We start from the raw sequence: 16941 nt of genomic DNA, 5'->3' as shown, positions 1-16941 counted from the left end.
CTTGTTACCTTTCCACACCATTTCACACTACAGGTGGACATCTTTAAGGCATCAAAATACCCTTTTCCAATTTTTTTGTGCGAAAAACACGCGCTGCTTTCGGGTCTGTTACTTGGTCGATACTGATCGGGCACGGCGAGCGCCCGCGCTTATATCAGTGCAAATACTAGGAAGGCTGGCCACCGCGAGTCGTCTTGTAATAGATGTCTATAGGGGTTGGTCTGTGGATCTAGGATGTGCTCTTTAGAACACATCCTGGATACCAAGGTTTACAAATAAATAATAGAAAGTAGCCGTTACAAGGCTACATTTTGTTGCTGTGAGGCGGAGTGTGTAGACTATATTTTGAACTCTAAATAAAATTAAAACATTAAGAAACATTTATTATTCATAAACATAATAAAAACATTTATAATATTTCCATATATCATTTTTCATTACTTAAAATTAATATCTCCTTGTTTCCTTGATACCTGAAAAAAAAAATAGCAAAATTAATACCCATCTTATTAATTTATCAATTATAACACTTCATTTAAAAAGGGGGTAGGTGTGGGAAATAATTTAACTATAGCTGACCCGGACTTTGATTACATTTAAGGTACAGAAAAGAAAGTAAAATGAACAGACCAGCCCGAAAGCGTGTGGCAACAGCCAAAGCTCGAGAGTATGAACCAACTAGAAAAACCAAGAAAAATACTTTGTCTACAGTACCGGAGGAACCAACTCAAACAGAAACAACTGCAGTGGAACCCGCTCCAGTGAGACTACGAAGACCTGTTGCACAACCAGCTAAGAAGAAACCGTCTACCCCAACTACCACGGGGAGAGGGTTATTTTACAATATGTTACGAAGGACTGAGCAAAAAATGGTCGCTGGGTTAAGCCAGTTGAGGAACGAGCTGCAGGCGGCGATCTATCCTCAAGAAGAAGCCCTTATACCTGAGGTCATCACAGAAGACACTATCAATCAAAATGAACACGTCACGAACGAGCCAGAACTAACTCACGAAGAAAGAAGAAATATAATCTATAATCTGAAAAATATCAACGTGGAACGGCCTAAATTTGGGAAAACATCGTCGCACCCTGTCACCTTCCTTGAAGATCTAGAAGCCTACCTAAAAAAGACTTCAGCAGAAGGCCATGAACTCGAGACTATCATCGAATGCTTAGAAGGAACTGCAAGAGACTGGGCCAGGGTATACAAGGACCGATGGAACACAGTTGAAGATTTCAAGGAAGATTTTCTAAAATCACATTGGGGGGAATTCGAGCAGAACGAACTAAGAAGAAAGATAGTACATGGATTCTATGACAAAAATGAAGGTTCAATGCACAACTATTTCATCAAGATAGTGGGACAAGCGAAGACACTCAACTACGTCGTGCCCGAGACGCAATTAGTAACTGACATCATGCGCCACTTCCCACGTTACATTCAACAAGCGTTTATTACGTCGAAAGCTATGACCATCTTGGAAGCGGCAGAATTTCTTCGATCCATGGACGACGTCAATAAGCAGGAACCTCGATTCAACAGCCCCAGCGCTAGTACCACCACAAAACCTGCGGAAAAGAAGAAGTCTCAACCACCAAATAACTACCAGAACTGGCGACGACCTGAAAATCCAGAACGCAAGACATCAGCAATAGAAGTCGAAGACTCGGAAAACTAGAAAAGGCTGTCAAAAATGTCCCCGGATCAGCTATAGATAGGGTCGCTAGTTTAAGAATAATGACTAAAATGAATTGGAAACCCGGGCAGTTACTAGGTGTGAATGGGAGGGGATTGCGGGCGCCCATAGAGATTAAACCATCTAATAGGGAACATAATGAAGGGTTAGGATATCACCAAAATAATGAATCAGATATTATAGAATTAGATTGCATCGTTAACGTCTTGAAATTAAAAGGAGAACAACTTGAACTAATAGGCAATGAAAAGGTTATTACTTCTGTTTTCGAAGAGTTAGATAATGAAAAAAATAAACGCGATAATTTTAGATCAGAAATAATTATTCACGTTAGGGACTATGATATAACGGCTTTGCTTGATACGGGTAGTGATGTCACATGCATATCACAGGAATTATGGGTTGAAATAAAACACAAACACCCTGATATTCCAATCATGCCGATAAAAGTCAGCTTCGGGGCATAAAAGTAAAGAAATCAAATACATGGTTTTGCTACCGGTGCGTTTAGAAACTCTTGAATTGGACGTTAATTTTGTAGTAATACCTAACTTGAACTTTCCTTTGATATTTGGGTTTGATTGGTTAAAAGAGAAGGAAGCAACCATTCAACTCTGTAAAGATGATTGCGGTGTAAATATTTGTCATAATGGTAAAAATGAGTGGGTTAGATTTCATACTCAGGAAGACGAATTAAATTGGGTAAATCAGGCTCAAATAGAAGATCCTAGACCACGGGGTTCTTATACAACTGGAGTAGTCTTACAAAATAATGAACAAAAAGCCTTGCAAAATGTACTGGGAAAATACAATAAACTATTTGAGGATAGGCTCGGTAGAGCAAATTGTTACAAACATGTCATAAAAATGGAAAAACATACACCTATTGTCAAAAGAACCTACCCTGTACCTTATGCTTATAGGGATAAAGTCGAGAATAAATTGATAGAATTGGAAAAACAGGGAATAATAAGCCGATCACAAACAGAATACTGCAGCCCACTAACATTTACTCTAAAAAAGGATGGTTCTATACGGGTTTACTAGATGCCAGGGAAATAAATAAATATATGATTGCAGAAACAGAGAAACCGACACTACAACTTGATGTACTAAACTCATTTCATGGGGCTAATTACATCAGCGTAATAGATTTGAACAATGCATACTTCCAGATCCCCATATCGGAGGAAAGTCGGAAATATACCGGTTTTACTTTTAATGGAAAATCATATGTGTACAACGTACTACCACAAGGGCTTAAGACTTCTGTCGGTAGCTTTAGCAGGGCGATGGATCATATATTAGGACATGACGTGAGAGAATTTTGTGTCAATTACCTAGATGACCTCGCAATTATAACAACCGGCACATTACAACAACACTTAGAGCACCTGGACATAGTCTTGGGAAAGTTGCAGAAAGCAGGGCTTACTTGCAATCTAGAAAAATGCAAATTCCTTTGTAAAGAGGTTAATATGCTAGGATATATAATATCCACAGACGGAATAAGGACTGATCCTGAAAAAATCAAATCAATACAGGATTTTCCAGTCCCAAGAAAAATTAAGCATGTTAGGGCATTTTTAGGTCTTTGCAATTTCTATAGGAGATTTGTACCTAACTACAATAATTACATACAACCCCTGTGCAACCTTTTAAAGAAAAACGTAGTTTGGAAATGGGATTTCGAAGAGCAACAGGCATTTGACAAAATAAAAGCTAGCTTTATTGACATAGTACAGCTACAGCATCCCGATTTTAAAAAGCAGTTCTTCCTGGAAACTGATAGTTCAGGTATAGGCTTGGCAGGAGTGCTATACCAGCTGGATGAAAAGGGACAAAAAAGAATACTAGGCTTTCATAGTAAATCCTTACGAGGGGCCCAACTCAATTACACCACGACTGAAAAAGAGTTTTATGCAGTAATAGCATGTCTAGAGAAATTCGAGACTTATCTGAGAGGATCACAAGGCCAAATTTACGGGGTATATTTAAAGGGGAGTTAACTATACTGTTGGTTAGTCAAGTAAGTAAGTAAATAAGTAAGTGAGCGGAGGTTTAGTTACATGTTGCAAAGAAAGGAGTGAAGAGGAATAGAGATGGAAGGCTCCTGGGTATAACGCGTAAGCAGGAGCACACACTACAAATATCAAAAAATGATTTCCGTAAACCCTTATTCATTTTTAAATACCTATCCAATACTATATCACACGTTAGGGTTGAAATGAAAAGAAAAACACTCCCCGATTGACGTGAGGGAGGGTACCCAAAAAAGCACTTTTTTCCACTTTTTATTTTACATGATATGAAAATACATATTGGTACCAAATTTCAGCTTTCTAGTGCTAACGGTCACAGATTATCCGCGGACGGACGGACGGACCCACAGACATGGCGAAACTATAAGGGTTCCTATTTGACTACAACAGTAAAAACTAACCATTCAGAGCGCAAGCTTCTGACGCATATGACAGTTTCGCTTAGTTAGATTATAATCTAACGAAAAATAATCCGTCAAATTGTGATCTGTACGTTACGGTTCATAATATTTCGTTAGTCTTAATCTTGCTAATAAAATTATAAACTAAGGGTTTTTACAATTTTACGGTGACGTGACATATGCGTAAAGTCTATTTTTCAATTACCAGTAGTTTTTTCTTTATTTTTCCCTAAATCTAGACAACATTACCCATCTATTTAATTTTTTCGGAAGTAAATGAAGTAATACAAAAAACCGGCCAAGAGCGTGTCGGGCCACGCTCAGTGTAGTGTGTCCGTAGTTTTCCGTATTTTTCTCAAAAACTACTGAACCTATCAAGTTCAAAACAATTTTCCTAGAAAGTCTTTATAAAGTTCTACTTTTGTTATTTTTTTCATATTTTTTAAACATATGGTTCAAAAGTTAGAGGGGGGGGGACGCACTTTTTTTTCCTTTAGGAGCGATTATTTCCGAAAATATTAATATTATCAAAAAACGATGTTAGTAAACCCGTATTCATTTTTAAATACCTATCCAACAATATATCACATGTTGGGGTTGGAATGAAAAATAATATCAGCCCCCACTTTACATGTAGGGGGGGGTACCCTAATAAAACATTTTTTTCCATTTTTTTTTATTTTTGCACTTTGTTGGCGTGATTGATATACATATTGGCACCAAATTTCAGCTTTCTAGTGCTAACGGTTACTGAGATTATCCGCGGACGGACGGACGGACGGACGGACGGACGACGGACGGACAGACAGACAGACATGGCGAAACTATAAGGGTTCCTAGTTGACTACGGAACCCTAAAAAATCATGCATTTAAGGGTTCTTGGGTCCAGTTGACTACGGAACCCTAAAAAATCATGCATTTAAGGGTTAAGGCTTGGGTCCAAATTGAGTGTCCTTCGCGTGCTCGTGCGGCAAAAATATCGATCATCTGGACAGACATGGCCTTTCATATTCTGTTTCGTTTTTGTCACGTAGCCATTTTTAAGAAACATTTTAACTGAGGCGGACTCACGCGACACAAGGTTTACCCCAGAACCGAAGTTTCTCCAGTTTCGCCATTAAACAGACGCCAGAAGAGTTCACCAAACGATTTTGCGACTTGTAACTAAGCGTAAGCAGATAGGTATAACTATGTTCTAATGTGAACGAGAAGACAATATCCGTAACCGTCGTAATGAGAAGCTGGATCTATCAGCACTAGGCAGTTAGTTACCTTTCTCTGTTGTTCCCACTATTTTCATGCGCTCCCTACCGTACGAAGGCAATCAGTACCACGAGAGGCTTAAGGGTGAGGGGGATCAACACAATAAATGTTTTACAATATTTAACAGAAACGTGTTATTCGTTTGGGCGTTTATTGGGGTTTTGTTCATTATTGTAATCATATTCTAAGAGTTAAAATCCGCATATAATGAGCGCATTATTGAAATACAGTATGTTCTGCTGCCGAAAAAGGCGGCAATTCCAGTTATAGAATTGCAGAAATAAAATAAATATAATTGATTACTGCGCTAATTATATAGTGCCAATTTAGTAACAGTATAAAAATATAATTTTAATTAACATATATTCCAGTGAACTAGAACAATTTATAACTAAACGTAGAAGTCATTTAATATCAGTAAGTACTTATTTTACTATATACAATTTACTGCAGGCTGAGTACTTTCATAGCCAGCACATTTTATCTAGGTATATTTATGTACATAATTTACTAAGTGTAGTTTATGTGACTGCTACATACTGAAAGACACTATATTAAGAGTCTTGGTTTATGAAATTAATAGAGTTAGGTACATAAAATAATGATAAGTGTGTTTTAAATTCTAATATGTGCCTATAGTTACTACTTTTTCCCACATTCAACACATTTTAAATGAAAGCTCTGTGTTCAGGAACCATATCAAATTGCACAGCTGTAAAAAAATATGTATAGACAAATATAGCCAAAAAGCGTGGGATCAAATAGAATAAAAGCTACGCATATACTTAGACCGCGCCCGTTCATTAGCAGTTTTCGAACCCGTGTCAGGCTCTCTTTTAGATACGGCCGCACTGCGTGTAGCCAGATGCCTAAGGCTGGAGCTAGACTTGTCATTTTTCAACCGCACTTTTGCTGCCGCTGCTAAATCCCTTGGATACCAAAAACTTTACTGCTAGTCGAGTACCGGTCGAATTATCGGACACCTACTTTAAGTTCTCGGTACAGTAAACATACCAGCAAGCCTAGAACCTGTCGGCTTGTCAGGAGCAGGAAATCTTTTGCCTTGGTCGCTTGTGTTCTGGTACGACCGCAAACCTGGGACGTGATCTGTGTGGATACTTTGCCCATAAGTACAAAAGTAAACTAATAATAAATAAGATCGATTTATGCAATAGGCAAGAAAAATTTGATTCACCCAATTAAGCAACCAAGGATACTAAAGCCATTTTTCGAGGAGTGTCAGGTTTGCCCATTCTAGAAATAGATTGTGTGAAACGATTTTTTTTTTATCTCACCCAGACCTACGAATGAAGTTCATATTATTTTGTACAAGCCATCCATCTCATAGGTAGGTAGGTACTTGTTTTCTTTAATAGATAAAACGTACAGCATGTGTCCCATATGGCAAACATATACCTACATACACGGTGTAACACAAGGAAATTAATTTTAACCACGCATTTCCGAAGCCAAGAGAAAGAAAAAGGTTATAGAAATGACAGCAAATTACAATACATTAGTTTGGATTGATTTTCACACAAAAAGTAAATGTTATTCATAAAACTTGCACTTAAAAATGAGTTTAAACGTTTTTTTTTTCTAAAAATTAAATTTTTGAAAAGGTTTTAATTCTCACTTTCTGACATCTATCAATGAGGATAAGATATTATGATACTCCATAACACCGCCGACGCCGTTAAAAAGGCCTTATTCTCAAACGTGATATGAAATATTGTCAATAATGATGTTATGTTCCTTATAATACTGCGAAGTATGACGGTTTAGGTGTGGCTAGGACAAGAGGTCGTTAAGGGTACCTACACACAAGGGTAAATACTACACTTTCCGTTATATAATAGGTATATTTCATTCAAGTTTGAATTAAAGCATCTTATTATCTTGATTCTTATCAGACGGGGTTTTTGAAAACTTAAATTAATTACGATTTTTTCTCTGATGCACGTTTAGGAAAACCCGCGTATAGCGCTGAATTAGTCGTTCTTATTTGTAAAATTTGAACAATTTTGAATACTGAAACTGGTAAATTTATAGTGACAATTTTTTTGAAAATCTACATCACATCGAAGTTATTTTCGTACTAAATAAATCTGCTACGTTTACTAAAATTGCTTTTATGCCTTAGTGATTATAAATTTCTATTATCTATTTTTGGCATTTGTTTTAAAACGAGCCTTCACCGTCACAATTATTACCACTTCTGAACATTTTCATTATTTTGTTAGGCCAAGTATATATCTAAATATATAAAAGAAGAAGCTGACTGACTGATTGACTGACTGACTGACTGACATATCAACGCACAGCCGAAACCGCTGGTCCTAGAGATTTCAAATTTGGCACGTAGGTTCCCTATATAGTGTAGAGGAGCACTAAGAAAGGATTTTCCAAAATTCACCTCCTAAGGGGGTCAAATGGGGGTTCAAAGTTTGTATGGGGAAACAAGATTAGTTTGATAATTTATTCCTTCACAGGAAGATTCCTTAAGACATATGACTGAATACGTGTTTCAGGTTTTTTGAAAATTTAACCCCTAAAAGGGTGAAAAGGGGGTGATAAAGTCAAAAAATCAATATTATCGTTTTTATGGTTTATCATTTGTCACGATAAATACAACGTTTTTAAAATCTAACGAGGCGGAAGTGAAATACCTTCTCCCCTGTTGTGGTGCAATGGGGTTTAAATATCAAAAAAATATATAAAAGAGGATATTGACTGACTCCGACATATCAACGCACAGCCGAAACCGCTGGTCCTAGAGACGTCAAATTTGTCAAGTTTCCTTATATAGTGTAGAACATTTTTCTTCACTTCCTAAAGGGGTCAAATGGGGTTCAAAGTTTGTATGGGGAAACAAGATTAGTTTGACTATTTTATTCGAAACTTCACAGGAAGATTCCTTAAGACATATGACTGACTACGTGTTTCAGGTTTTTTGAAAATTTAACCCCTAAAAGGGTGAAAAGGGGGTGATAAAGTCAAAAAATCAATATGGGTATCGTTTTTATGGTTTATCGGGTCGCTGATCACGATAAACACAACGTTTTTAAAATCTAACGAGGCGGAAGTGAAATACCTTCTCCCCTGTCGTGGTGCAATGGGGTTTAAATATATAAAAGAAGATATTGACTGACTGATTGACATATCAACACACAGCCGAAACTGTTGGTCCTAGAGATTTCAAATTTGGCACATAGGTTCCTTATATGGCGTAGAGGAGCACTAAGAAAGGATTTTTCAAAATTCTCCTCTTAAAAGGGTGAAATGGGGGTTCAAAGTTTGTATGGGGAAACAAGATTAGTTTGACTATTTTATTCGAAACTTCACAGGAGGATTTCTAAAGAAATTTGACCCCTAAAGGGGTGCAAAGGGGGTAAAGTCAAAAGCACAATATGGGTATCGTTTTTATGGTTTATCGGGTCGCTGATCACGATAAATTTAATGAGGTGGAAAAGGAAATTTTCTCCCCTGTTGTTGTGCAATGAGGTTAAAATATCCAAAATAGCCATAAGTATAGCTTTAGTTTTTATCTTTACTTCTGGTTCAAGAGATTTCAAATTAACACGGAAGTTCCTTAGAGGAGCACTAAGAAAGGATTTTTTATAGTTCACCTCCTAGCATGATAATTTGACAGGGGCAAGGACAGGGACAGGAACGTGATAGGCTTAGGGATAGGGATAGAGACAGGGACAGGGGCAGGGGCAGGGGCAGGGGCAGGGGCAGGGACAGGGACAGCGACAGCGACAGCGACAGCGACAGCGACAGGGACAGGGACAGGGACAGGGACAGGGACAGGGACAGGGACAGGGACAGGGACAGGGACAGGGACAGGGACAGGGACAGGGACAGGGACAGGGACAGGGATAGGGATAGGGATAGAAATAGAGGACGGGGACGGGGATAAAATGCAGGTGGCTCAGTGGGAAGGTATTAGTAAGTAGGCATCGGCGAGTATCCTGCATCCGTAATAACTATTACATTCAATGTGCTGTAAGAAGATCGTTGTTTGCTTGCCTTTTATATGTTTACGTTTGCAATAAGTATAAGCAAAATGGAAAAAATTGTAAGCGATAATGCAAGGAAGTACTTTCTACCCTATCGACCATAGCGTCGAGATACTGGCTATGTGGGTTGTATGAAGTGTTGAAGTTGTTTTGTGGGTTGTAAATATTTAAATAGGTAAAATACATACATATTCGTACCTACTACCTACGCTGTGGTCGCTTTGTAACAATTCTACAATCATTGCAAGAATTTATTTTAAAGCAATAGTAATATGTGTAAGGTACAGTCAGCCAAAACCGGACCGTACAGCAAATAGATCAGTTACAATGGCCCTCCAGTCGAGAATTGCCCCGCTTTACCTTAATCGAAATAATCGCGGACATCTGTACCTACAAAGAAACCTACGGATCCAAATGAAAATCTTATTTTTTGTAAACGTTTCAATAAGAATACTTTTATTACGCGGGCGAAGCCGCGGGTAAAAGCTAGTGTTATATATTTGTAAACTACTCGCAAAGCCCTTTAAATTGATACCACACACGGTACGATTAAGCGCTCGGTTGCTATTTCACTATTTTTTCACATGAAAGCGCTCTTAATGGAATTTCATACATATCTTGCAGGCCTAGGCGGTCCTCTTTTTGAATTTCAAATTTGTGACAAATTGGTGTTTGGCAATTTAAAAAAAACTAAATGGGACTTTAGACGTTCAGACTGCAACTTGTGAAGGTTTTGAGCAATATTTTTGGTGTCTACGTTTTGATGTTTTTCTTTATTTATAACTATGTAAAGGAGTTTCACAGGGGAACGAAATTTTACGAGCTACTTAACTACTCACGGTTTAGGACATACAGTAGTTTTTATTTTCAGTACACTTCTATTTATTTCATACCCTGTTTGAGAAAAGCACTATATATCTTGGAAATATGAAGTTGCCCGCCTCAGACCTATCCGGTCTTGCTTCACTCGTCCGTCTATATGTCTTCGGCCGGCAACCCCTTTTCTCCCGTCCTCTGTATTAATGTACTACACCTCGGCGTCAAAAAAATCGCACCTCGCGCAAAATTAGTTTCAAACAAATATAGCTCTAATCTTATTGACTGTAACCTATATTGGTATCATTTTAAAGTACAATTAAAGCCCTTTAATAAAAAGGTGTACAACTTTCTTAAAAACAATAATCGCCAATCTACAGTGGTTTAAAAAAAAGGGTATTGATGCGATTTTAATGGGTCTCTAGGTGTACTACCCTAGACAGGTTTAAAAGGAGGTGTAACGGTGTCATATGGATCATTTGCACTCCAAACGTCACTGAGGACACTACTGAACACCTGCAGAAAGAAAAAGCCTTCAGAATACGGGTACAACACTAGAAAAAGCAACACAAGTGCGACGAGTCTTGCTGCGGTTCCTGGAGATCAGTGGCTACATCAAGAGGCCTGAATCTGGGAGATGACGCTGCACCACCGCTAATAGAGACGACCGGTACATTGTATCGGCCTCTTTGCGGAACCGCTTTCTGACCGCTGCTGAGCTGCAGATACTGCTTAGAACAGCTCAAAGAACTGCAGTGAGTGTCTCCACGATCAGAAGAAGATTGCGGGAGAAGAAAATGTTACCCTAACGAGCAGGCAGAGGCCCCCAGTTGAAGCCAGAGCACCGAATTACCAGAAGGCAATTTTCCCGAGTGCACGAGGATTGGAGGTTGCAGCAATGGAGGAAAGTTCTGTTCCCCGACGAGACGAAGGGGTTCATTACACAAACGATAGACGCAAGAGGGTATACAGGAGTCAAGAAGAGCAGTTTACACCAGTCTGCACCGAAGAAACTGTCAGTTACGGAAGCGGCTCGTGCATGTTCTGGGGCATTTCCATCCACGGCAAAACGGATCTCGTCTGCGTTTCCCGCACTGGCTGTGGTCGTTTTGAGGAGTCCTTAACTGCTGGCAGTTACATTATGGAGATCTTGGAAGAACATGTGGTCCCGTACGCTAAGTTTGTTGGACCTGACTTCCAATTTATGCACGTCAACGACCGTTGCCATACTGCTCTGATAGTGCATGAGGTCGGAATCACCGTAATGGAGTGGCCAGCAACGACCCCCACTTGAACCCCATCGAGCATTTCTGGGATGAGTTAAAACGGCTTGTTTCGTTGCGGGATCCTGCTCCAGCCACCCTCGACGAGCTGGAAGTCGCAGTTATTGAGGAGTGGGACAAAATTCCTCAAAAACGGATCGTAACACTGATCAGGGCCATAACTGTAACTGATCGCCTGGAAGCTAAACGAAGAGCCAAGGGGAGGAAACACTAGGTTTTAATTCATTTTTTCGATACTTGTTGATTTTATTGTTTTTTTTTTTAATTTTAATCTCTATGCACGTTGATTCCTTTTTCCTGAATTTTTTTGTGAAGAATGTCATGAATTTTATGGAGTTTTCCAATTAGTTTGATATAGTTGTCACATTTTCTGGAAGACGGCTGTTTGGTTTTGCTATACTTGTTTTGTCCACATTCCCTATTAAATAATTTATTATTTTAGTCTTTTAAAAAATGTAACCAGGAATACATACATACATACAATCACGCCTGTATCCCATAAAAGGGTAGGCAGAACACATGAAACTACTAAAGCTTCAGTGCCACTCTTGGCAAATAAGGGGTTGAAAGAAAACGAAACTGTGACATACCAGGAATACGCGGTTAAATTATTTGGTTTCCTCATGTTACGCCGTCCATACGTACAAACATTGCTTGTTTAAATGTACTTATAAGATTATTAACTTCGCCTTTTATAAGTAGGTACTCTTCAAAGTCTATTTCTTATATTGTTATACAACCAAAAACTTGCTATAGGCTACTAGACTCATATCGAATTTGGCACAATAAATGATTGTCTTTTGTAGTATTTGACATAAAAATAAAATATATAAATAGATTTTGGGTATTAAAAGTGTATGATGACTACGTATTTTCGATTAAAACTGTGTGTAATTTTTTATTTACTAGCGACCCGCCCCGGCTTCGCACGGGTACTATACCTACATGTAAACCTTCCTCTAGAATCACTCTATCTATTAAAAAAAACCGCATCAAAATCCGTTGCGTAGTTTTAAAGATTTAAGCATACATAGGGACATAGAGACAGAGAAAGCGACTTTGTTTTATACTATGTAGTGATTTTGACCACCGAAAACGCTGTCAGCGGTAACGTCATCTTATTCGACCCTTACCGCATGTCGAAACAATCACTGACATATTTAACTTTATGCCTTCATACTTAAGTCAGAAAATGTTGTTTTAGAGTAGAATGACCTGATGCACAAATGACTGTGTCGTTTTCCTGATTATGTAAAAGTATACTCACTTAAAAAAAAATTGGTGTTGTTAAGTCATATAAAAATATGGTAATATTTTATTTCGGTTAATAAAATTGGACAGTACTTAATCATATAAGACAGACTTTAAGAAAGGGTCAAGAGCCTATTGTGTTGCTATTAAAATAATATTTTTTCTACTAAGTTACAGCACAGAATGTATAATAGTACAAGTTACAAGCAGGGGCCCGTTTCTCGAAAGGTACAAGCCTTGTATTACAAGTGTGTTTCCATGACAACCCATACGATTTGACAGTTCGCGCACTTGTAATACAAGGCTTGTACCTTTCGAGAAACGGGCCCCAGGTCGTATTCGTGGTCAGATTATTGATTCTTAACTATTTAATTCAGGAAGGGGTCTTGTGCATGTCTCATTCTCTTGCCCTTATCCCAGTCACTTGGGGTCGGCGCAGCATGTCTTTCTCTTCCATACATCTCTGTCACTCGTCATCTCATCATTAACTTGTTTTAGTTCCATATCATGTCTCACACAGTCCATCCACCTCTTCTTCGGTTTTCCCCTCCCGTTACTTTCAAATGTATTGTATTGTAGAAAAAGCATGTATATTCTATGCATGTATTCATTCAAATTCTATTTTTGTAGTGGTTCTTATGTCGTAAGTAGATACTTTACTGTATAATTTGCAGTTCCTGAACATATCACAGAAATGTGTGTTGATAAAAAAAATTACAAGAAATATTGTTACATGTTAATATGCATGTTAGGTTTATATACCCACATAAAATAGTAACATGAGTGTAAAAGACTCGTTATATCTTTTTAAGTCAGAGTAACTCGTTTCATAGGTCTCAGTAACTACTATTTAAATCAACAAATTGTATGTACAGCAATTAAATATTTAACGACGGATAAATGTAGAATCCGTTATGTGAACAACTCACATTAACTATGAATGAATGTGTTTTTAGTAAGAGTACTGACTGGTATTTCCTCACATTAAAAGTAGTGAACTACCTATCTCTAGTGTGGCGGGCAGAGTAACTAACTCTGTTCGCTCACAAAGAAGTAACAATCAATGTTGATATTCCGGTCTCAATCCGAATTCCTGGACATAAGCATTGGTCCACGCACTGCTTGATGAAGGTATTTTTTCTGTGGTATCTGGGCTCGGTTCCTCTTTAGTAGTCGTTTCGTTAGATGAATGAGTTGGTGATCGTCTCGCTTGTGCTTGAGCTTTAAGCATTTTGCTCATCGTGTTACGTGGAGTCGGTGGAGGACGTTCTAGCGTCCGTCCGTGAATGACAGATACGTGTCTCTCAAGCATGTAGCGACGCTCAAATCGCTCCTGACAGAAATTACAACGGAAGAGACGGCGCCGCGGTGGTGACGTGCCGGGTGTCGCCGGCGCCTGTGCACTCTCACCCGAGTGCGATTTGCTGTGAGCTACCAAATTGTACCTGCAAAATACAAATGTTTATAATGAAACGCAGTAACACGTGGGAATTCTTATATTTACGTCAGCGTTGATAAAACACAAGACATATTTATTTATTTATGTATTTATTGAATACGTTTACGTAATAATTAATATTTTATTACATCATACTAACTAGTTATCTTCATTTGCACATAATTATTATACGGTGATTATTTTGCTAGTTCTTTAATGTATTGCATAAACCTATCCATGTGCATGGCATATTTGAATCATATATGAACCGGGAAATTTTAGCTGCCAGTACGTACAGCAAGAAAGTTATTAGCCGAATAAAATCACTGATTGGTAGTTACTGACATTTTATGCATTTCAGCTACACTTATCTGTCTACATTAGTGTAAAAGAGATGACTACGGATTTGTTTACTAGTTTTGTAGTTTATTGTCTTGTGTAAATGATGGCGTAATTGTGTATGTGTGTGTGTGTAACGGTTCCGAGAATTTGAACGGTAATGTTCTTGATGGCGACTTCCATGCTTATATGAGTTTGTTGGCTGTAATATTTTTTTCTACTCTTCGACTTTAATATGTCAATTAGGAAAAACTTGCTGGTCATGCGGCGTCTACTGCCGAAGACCGTAAACGTCGCAAGTACGATACGCTGGGCAGTGGGTATATTTTTGAGGCGTTTGCGGTCGAAACGATGGGACCTTGGGGGCCCGGGGCTCGGCGCCTCTATAAAGATTTGGCGTCTCGTTTGGTAGATGTGACGGGTGACAAAAGGGCTGGCCAGTATTTTGCTCAGAGAATAAGCATCGCCATTCAGCGAGGCAATGCGGCCAGCCTTTTGGGCACGCTGCCTGTTGGTGGCGACTTGCAGGGTGTTTTTGAGTTGTAGGTGTGTGTGTGTGTGTGTGTGTTTTTTTTTTTTTTTTTCTTAGTATGTACTTTTAGGTTTAGTTTATTGACGATGCATGTTGCGGATTTTCCATTGTCTTACTTTTTGACGAAGCTTGTAGCTAATAACGGATTTTGTATTCAGTTGACGAAGCCTGCGTTGCGGATTTGAGAATATGGTCTCTGAATAAATTATACAACATTAATGGGACAACATTGATATCAACTAACTTAATACAAAATCCAAAAATAAAATAAAACTATTTTAAAATAATAACATTTACGCTACAAGGCCACAACAAAAGGGCTTAATTCCCAAAAGTTCGCATCAAAAGTGCTTAATTCTCAAAAACATATGGTAATTAAATATTGATTTAGGTACACATGTTACGTTTGATGTAATCATAGCATTAACGTCAACTTACAATATTACAATTTTGAAAATTAAATATTAATTTCAAAATCAATACCGTGGAATTATGTTTTTCTCGAATTCCCAAAAAAAGTTCAAAGTGGAAATAAGCCCTTTTGAAAAGACACTCCTCAACTATGAAATGAAGTTATTATAGCAGTGTAGTTCTAGAGTAAAGTTTATTTTATTATTTTTAGCACATTTAAGTAAAAGTTTGTTTTTAAAAAGGTTTTTTTACTTTTAATTTATTATCGTTGTAGTGTTAGTTTAACAAACTATGGATTAAAGCAAGATGCAAATTATTCAGTAAGTAACTTTGTTTTGGTTGAATGTGTTTTTAATGTAATATTTTTTTTATAGAAAAAAAATACAGCGTAATTTTGGCCATATTAAAACTGTAATTAAACTTAACTATAACTTAAATAAACGAAGTATTTATGTTTGTTAATAATTATTATAAGGCATGTTATGTTATCATTTAATTAATAAAAATTAGGAAAAATGTGCCGACTTTTCAGTGTTGGATAGTCTTTGACACTTAGGGCCAGTTGCATCAACCACATTTGACAGACACATCATCGTCACGCAACAAACGTCTATGGATGTTCCCATACAATAAAATTTAACGAACGCTTTAACGATGACACATGGTTTGATGCAACCGGCCCTTAGTCAACTATAATATTTCATTACACTTCACTTTAGTTAACTGAAAAAAATTCAAAAATAGAACTTCATACAAGTTCTATACTAATTTGCGATAGTCTGGCAAATTTTTCTGCATTTGAAACACATTTTTTTTAATCTATCGTGTTATCGACCAATCAGAGACGGTTATTACAAACAATTGGTTGCTAGGTAATTCGATGTTGATACAACGATGAACGACGCTATTAACAATAATTTTAGCTTGAATGATGATACTTTTCGTCCATTGATGATGAAAATGATGACTCATAGAAAAAGTATTGTATACAATGGTGATATAATTAAGCTTTTCACTCTCGTACCGTACTATTAGGCCACTCAGCAAGCTTCGTGGCCTAAACATGGTACTCGACTGAAAAGCTTTGTATTATATCACGATTGTATAAAATACTATTTAAGTTAATCTCATAGAATTTTGATGCTTAGTTACCACTGAAATAACTGCTTAGCAACTGGTGGAGCCCTAGCTGCTGACGTGCGTGATTGACAGGGCGTGTAGGTATTAATGACAAAAGCTTGTATGTATTTGATTGCTTAGTTACCACTGTCATTGCGATTAAAGAAGAGTGTATTTGTTAAGGAAAAGTAAGATTGTTAAGTTAAAATATATGTGACGAACTGAAAGCCTACGTGAAAATGACAACTTAGATGTCCATAATTTTGTGACGATTGAAGAGTATACGTTTTCTTGGACACCCTGCCCGGTTAGGTATATTTGCTGCT

At 37.7% G+C, this 16941-nt stretch overlaps 1 protein-coding gene across 2 annotated transcripts in view; it reads right to left on the bottom strand.

Annotated features, from left to right (window-relative positions):
- Nucleotides 1-235: 235 nt before the first annotated feature.
- Nucleotides 236-16941, bottom strand: part of LOC125240826 (zinc finger protein 62 homolog) — a 109159-nt gene continuing 92453 nt past the window's right edge. The window contains exons 7-8 of one of the 2 annotated variants that reach the window (XR_007178675.1): nucleotides 13779-14221; nucleotides 236-473 (exon numbers count right to left, since the gene is read on the bottom strand). Coding sequence is in view for 1 of the 2 variants with exons in the window: in XM_048148952.1 (XP_048004909.1) it covers nucleotides 13837-14221 (385 nt within the window). In the remaining variant the exon portion in view is untranslated. Of the gene's footprint in view, nucleotides 474-13502; nucleotides 14222-16941 lie in introns of those variants that run through there. The other variant, XM_048148952.1, reaches the window with a different exon arrangement.

Source organism: Leguminivora glycinivorella, chromosome Z (genome assembly GCF_023078275.1).
Source record: "Leguminivora glycinivorella isolate SPB_JAAS2020 chromosome Z, LegGlyc_1.1, whole genome shotgun sequence".
NCBI lineage: Eukaryota > Metazoa > Arthropoda > Insecta > Lepidoptera > Tortricidae > Leguminivora > Leguminivora glycinivorella.
Note: the sequence above shows the minus strand (reverse complement) of the source record. Positions and strands in the feature narration are given on the sequence as shown.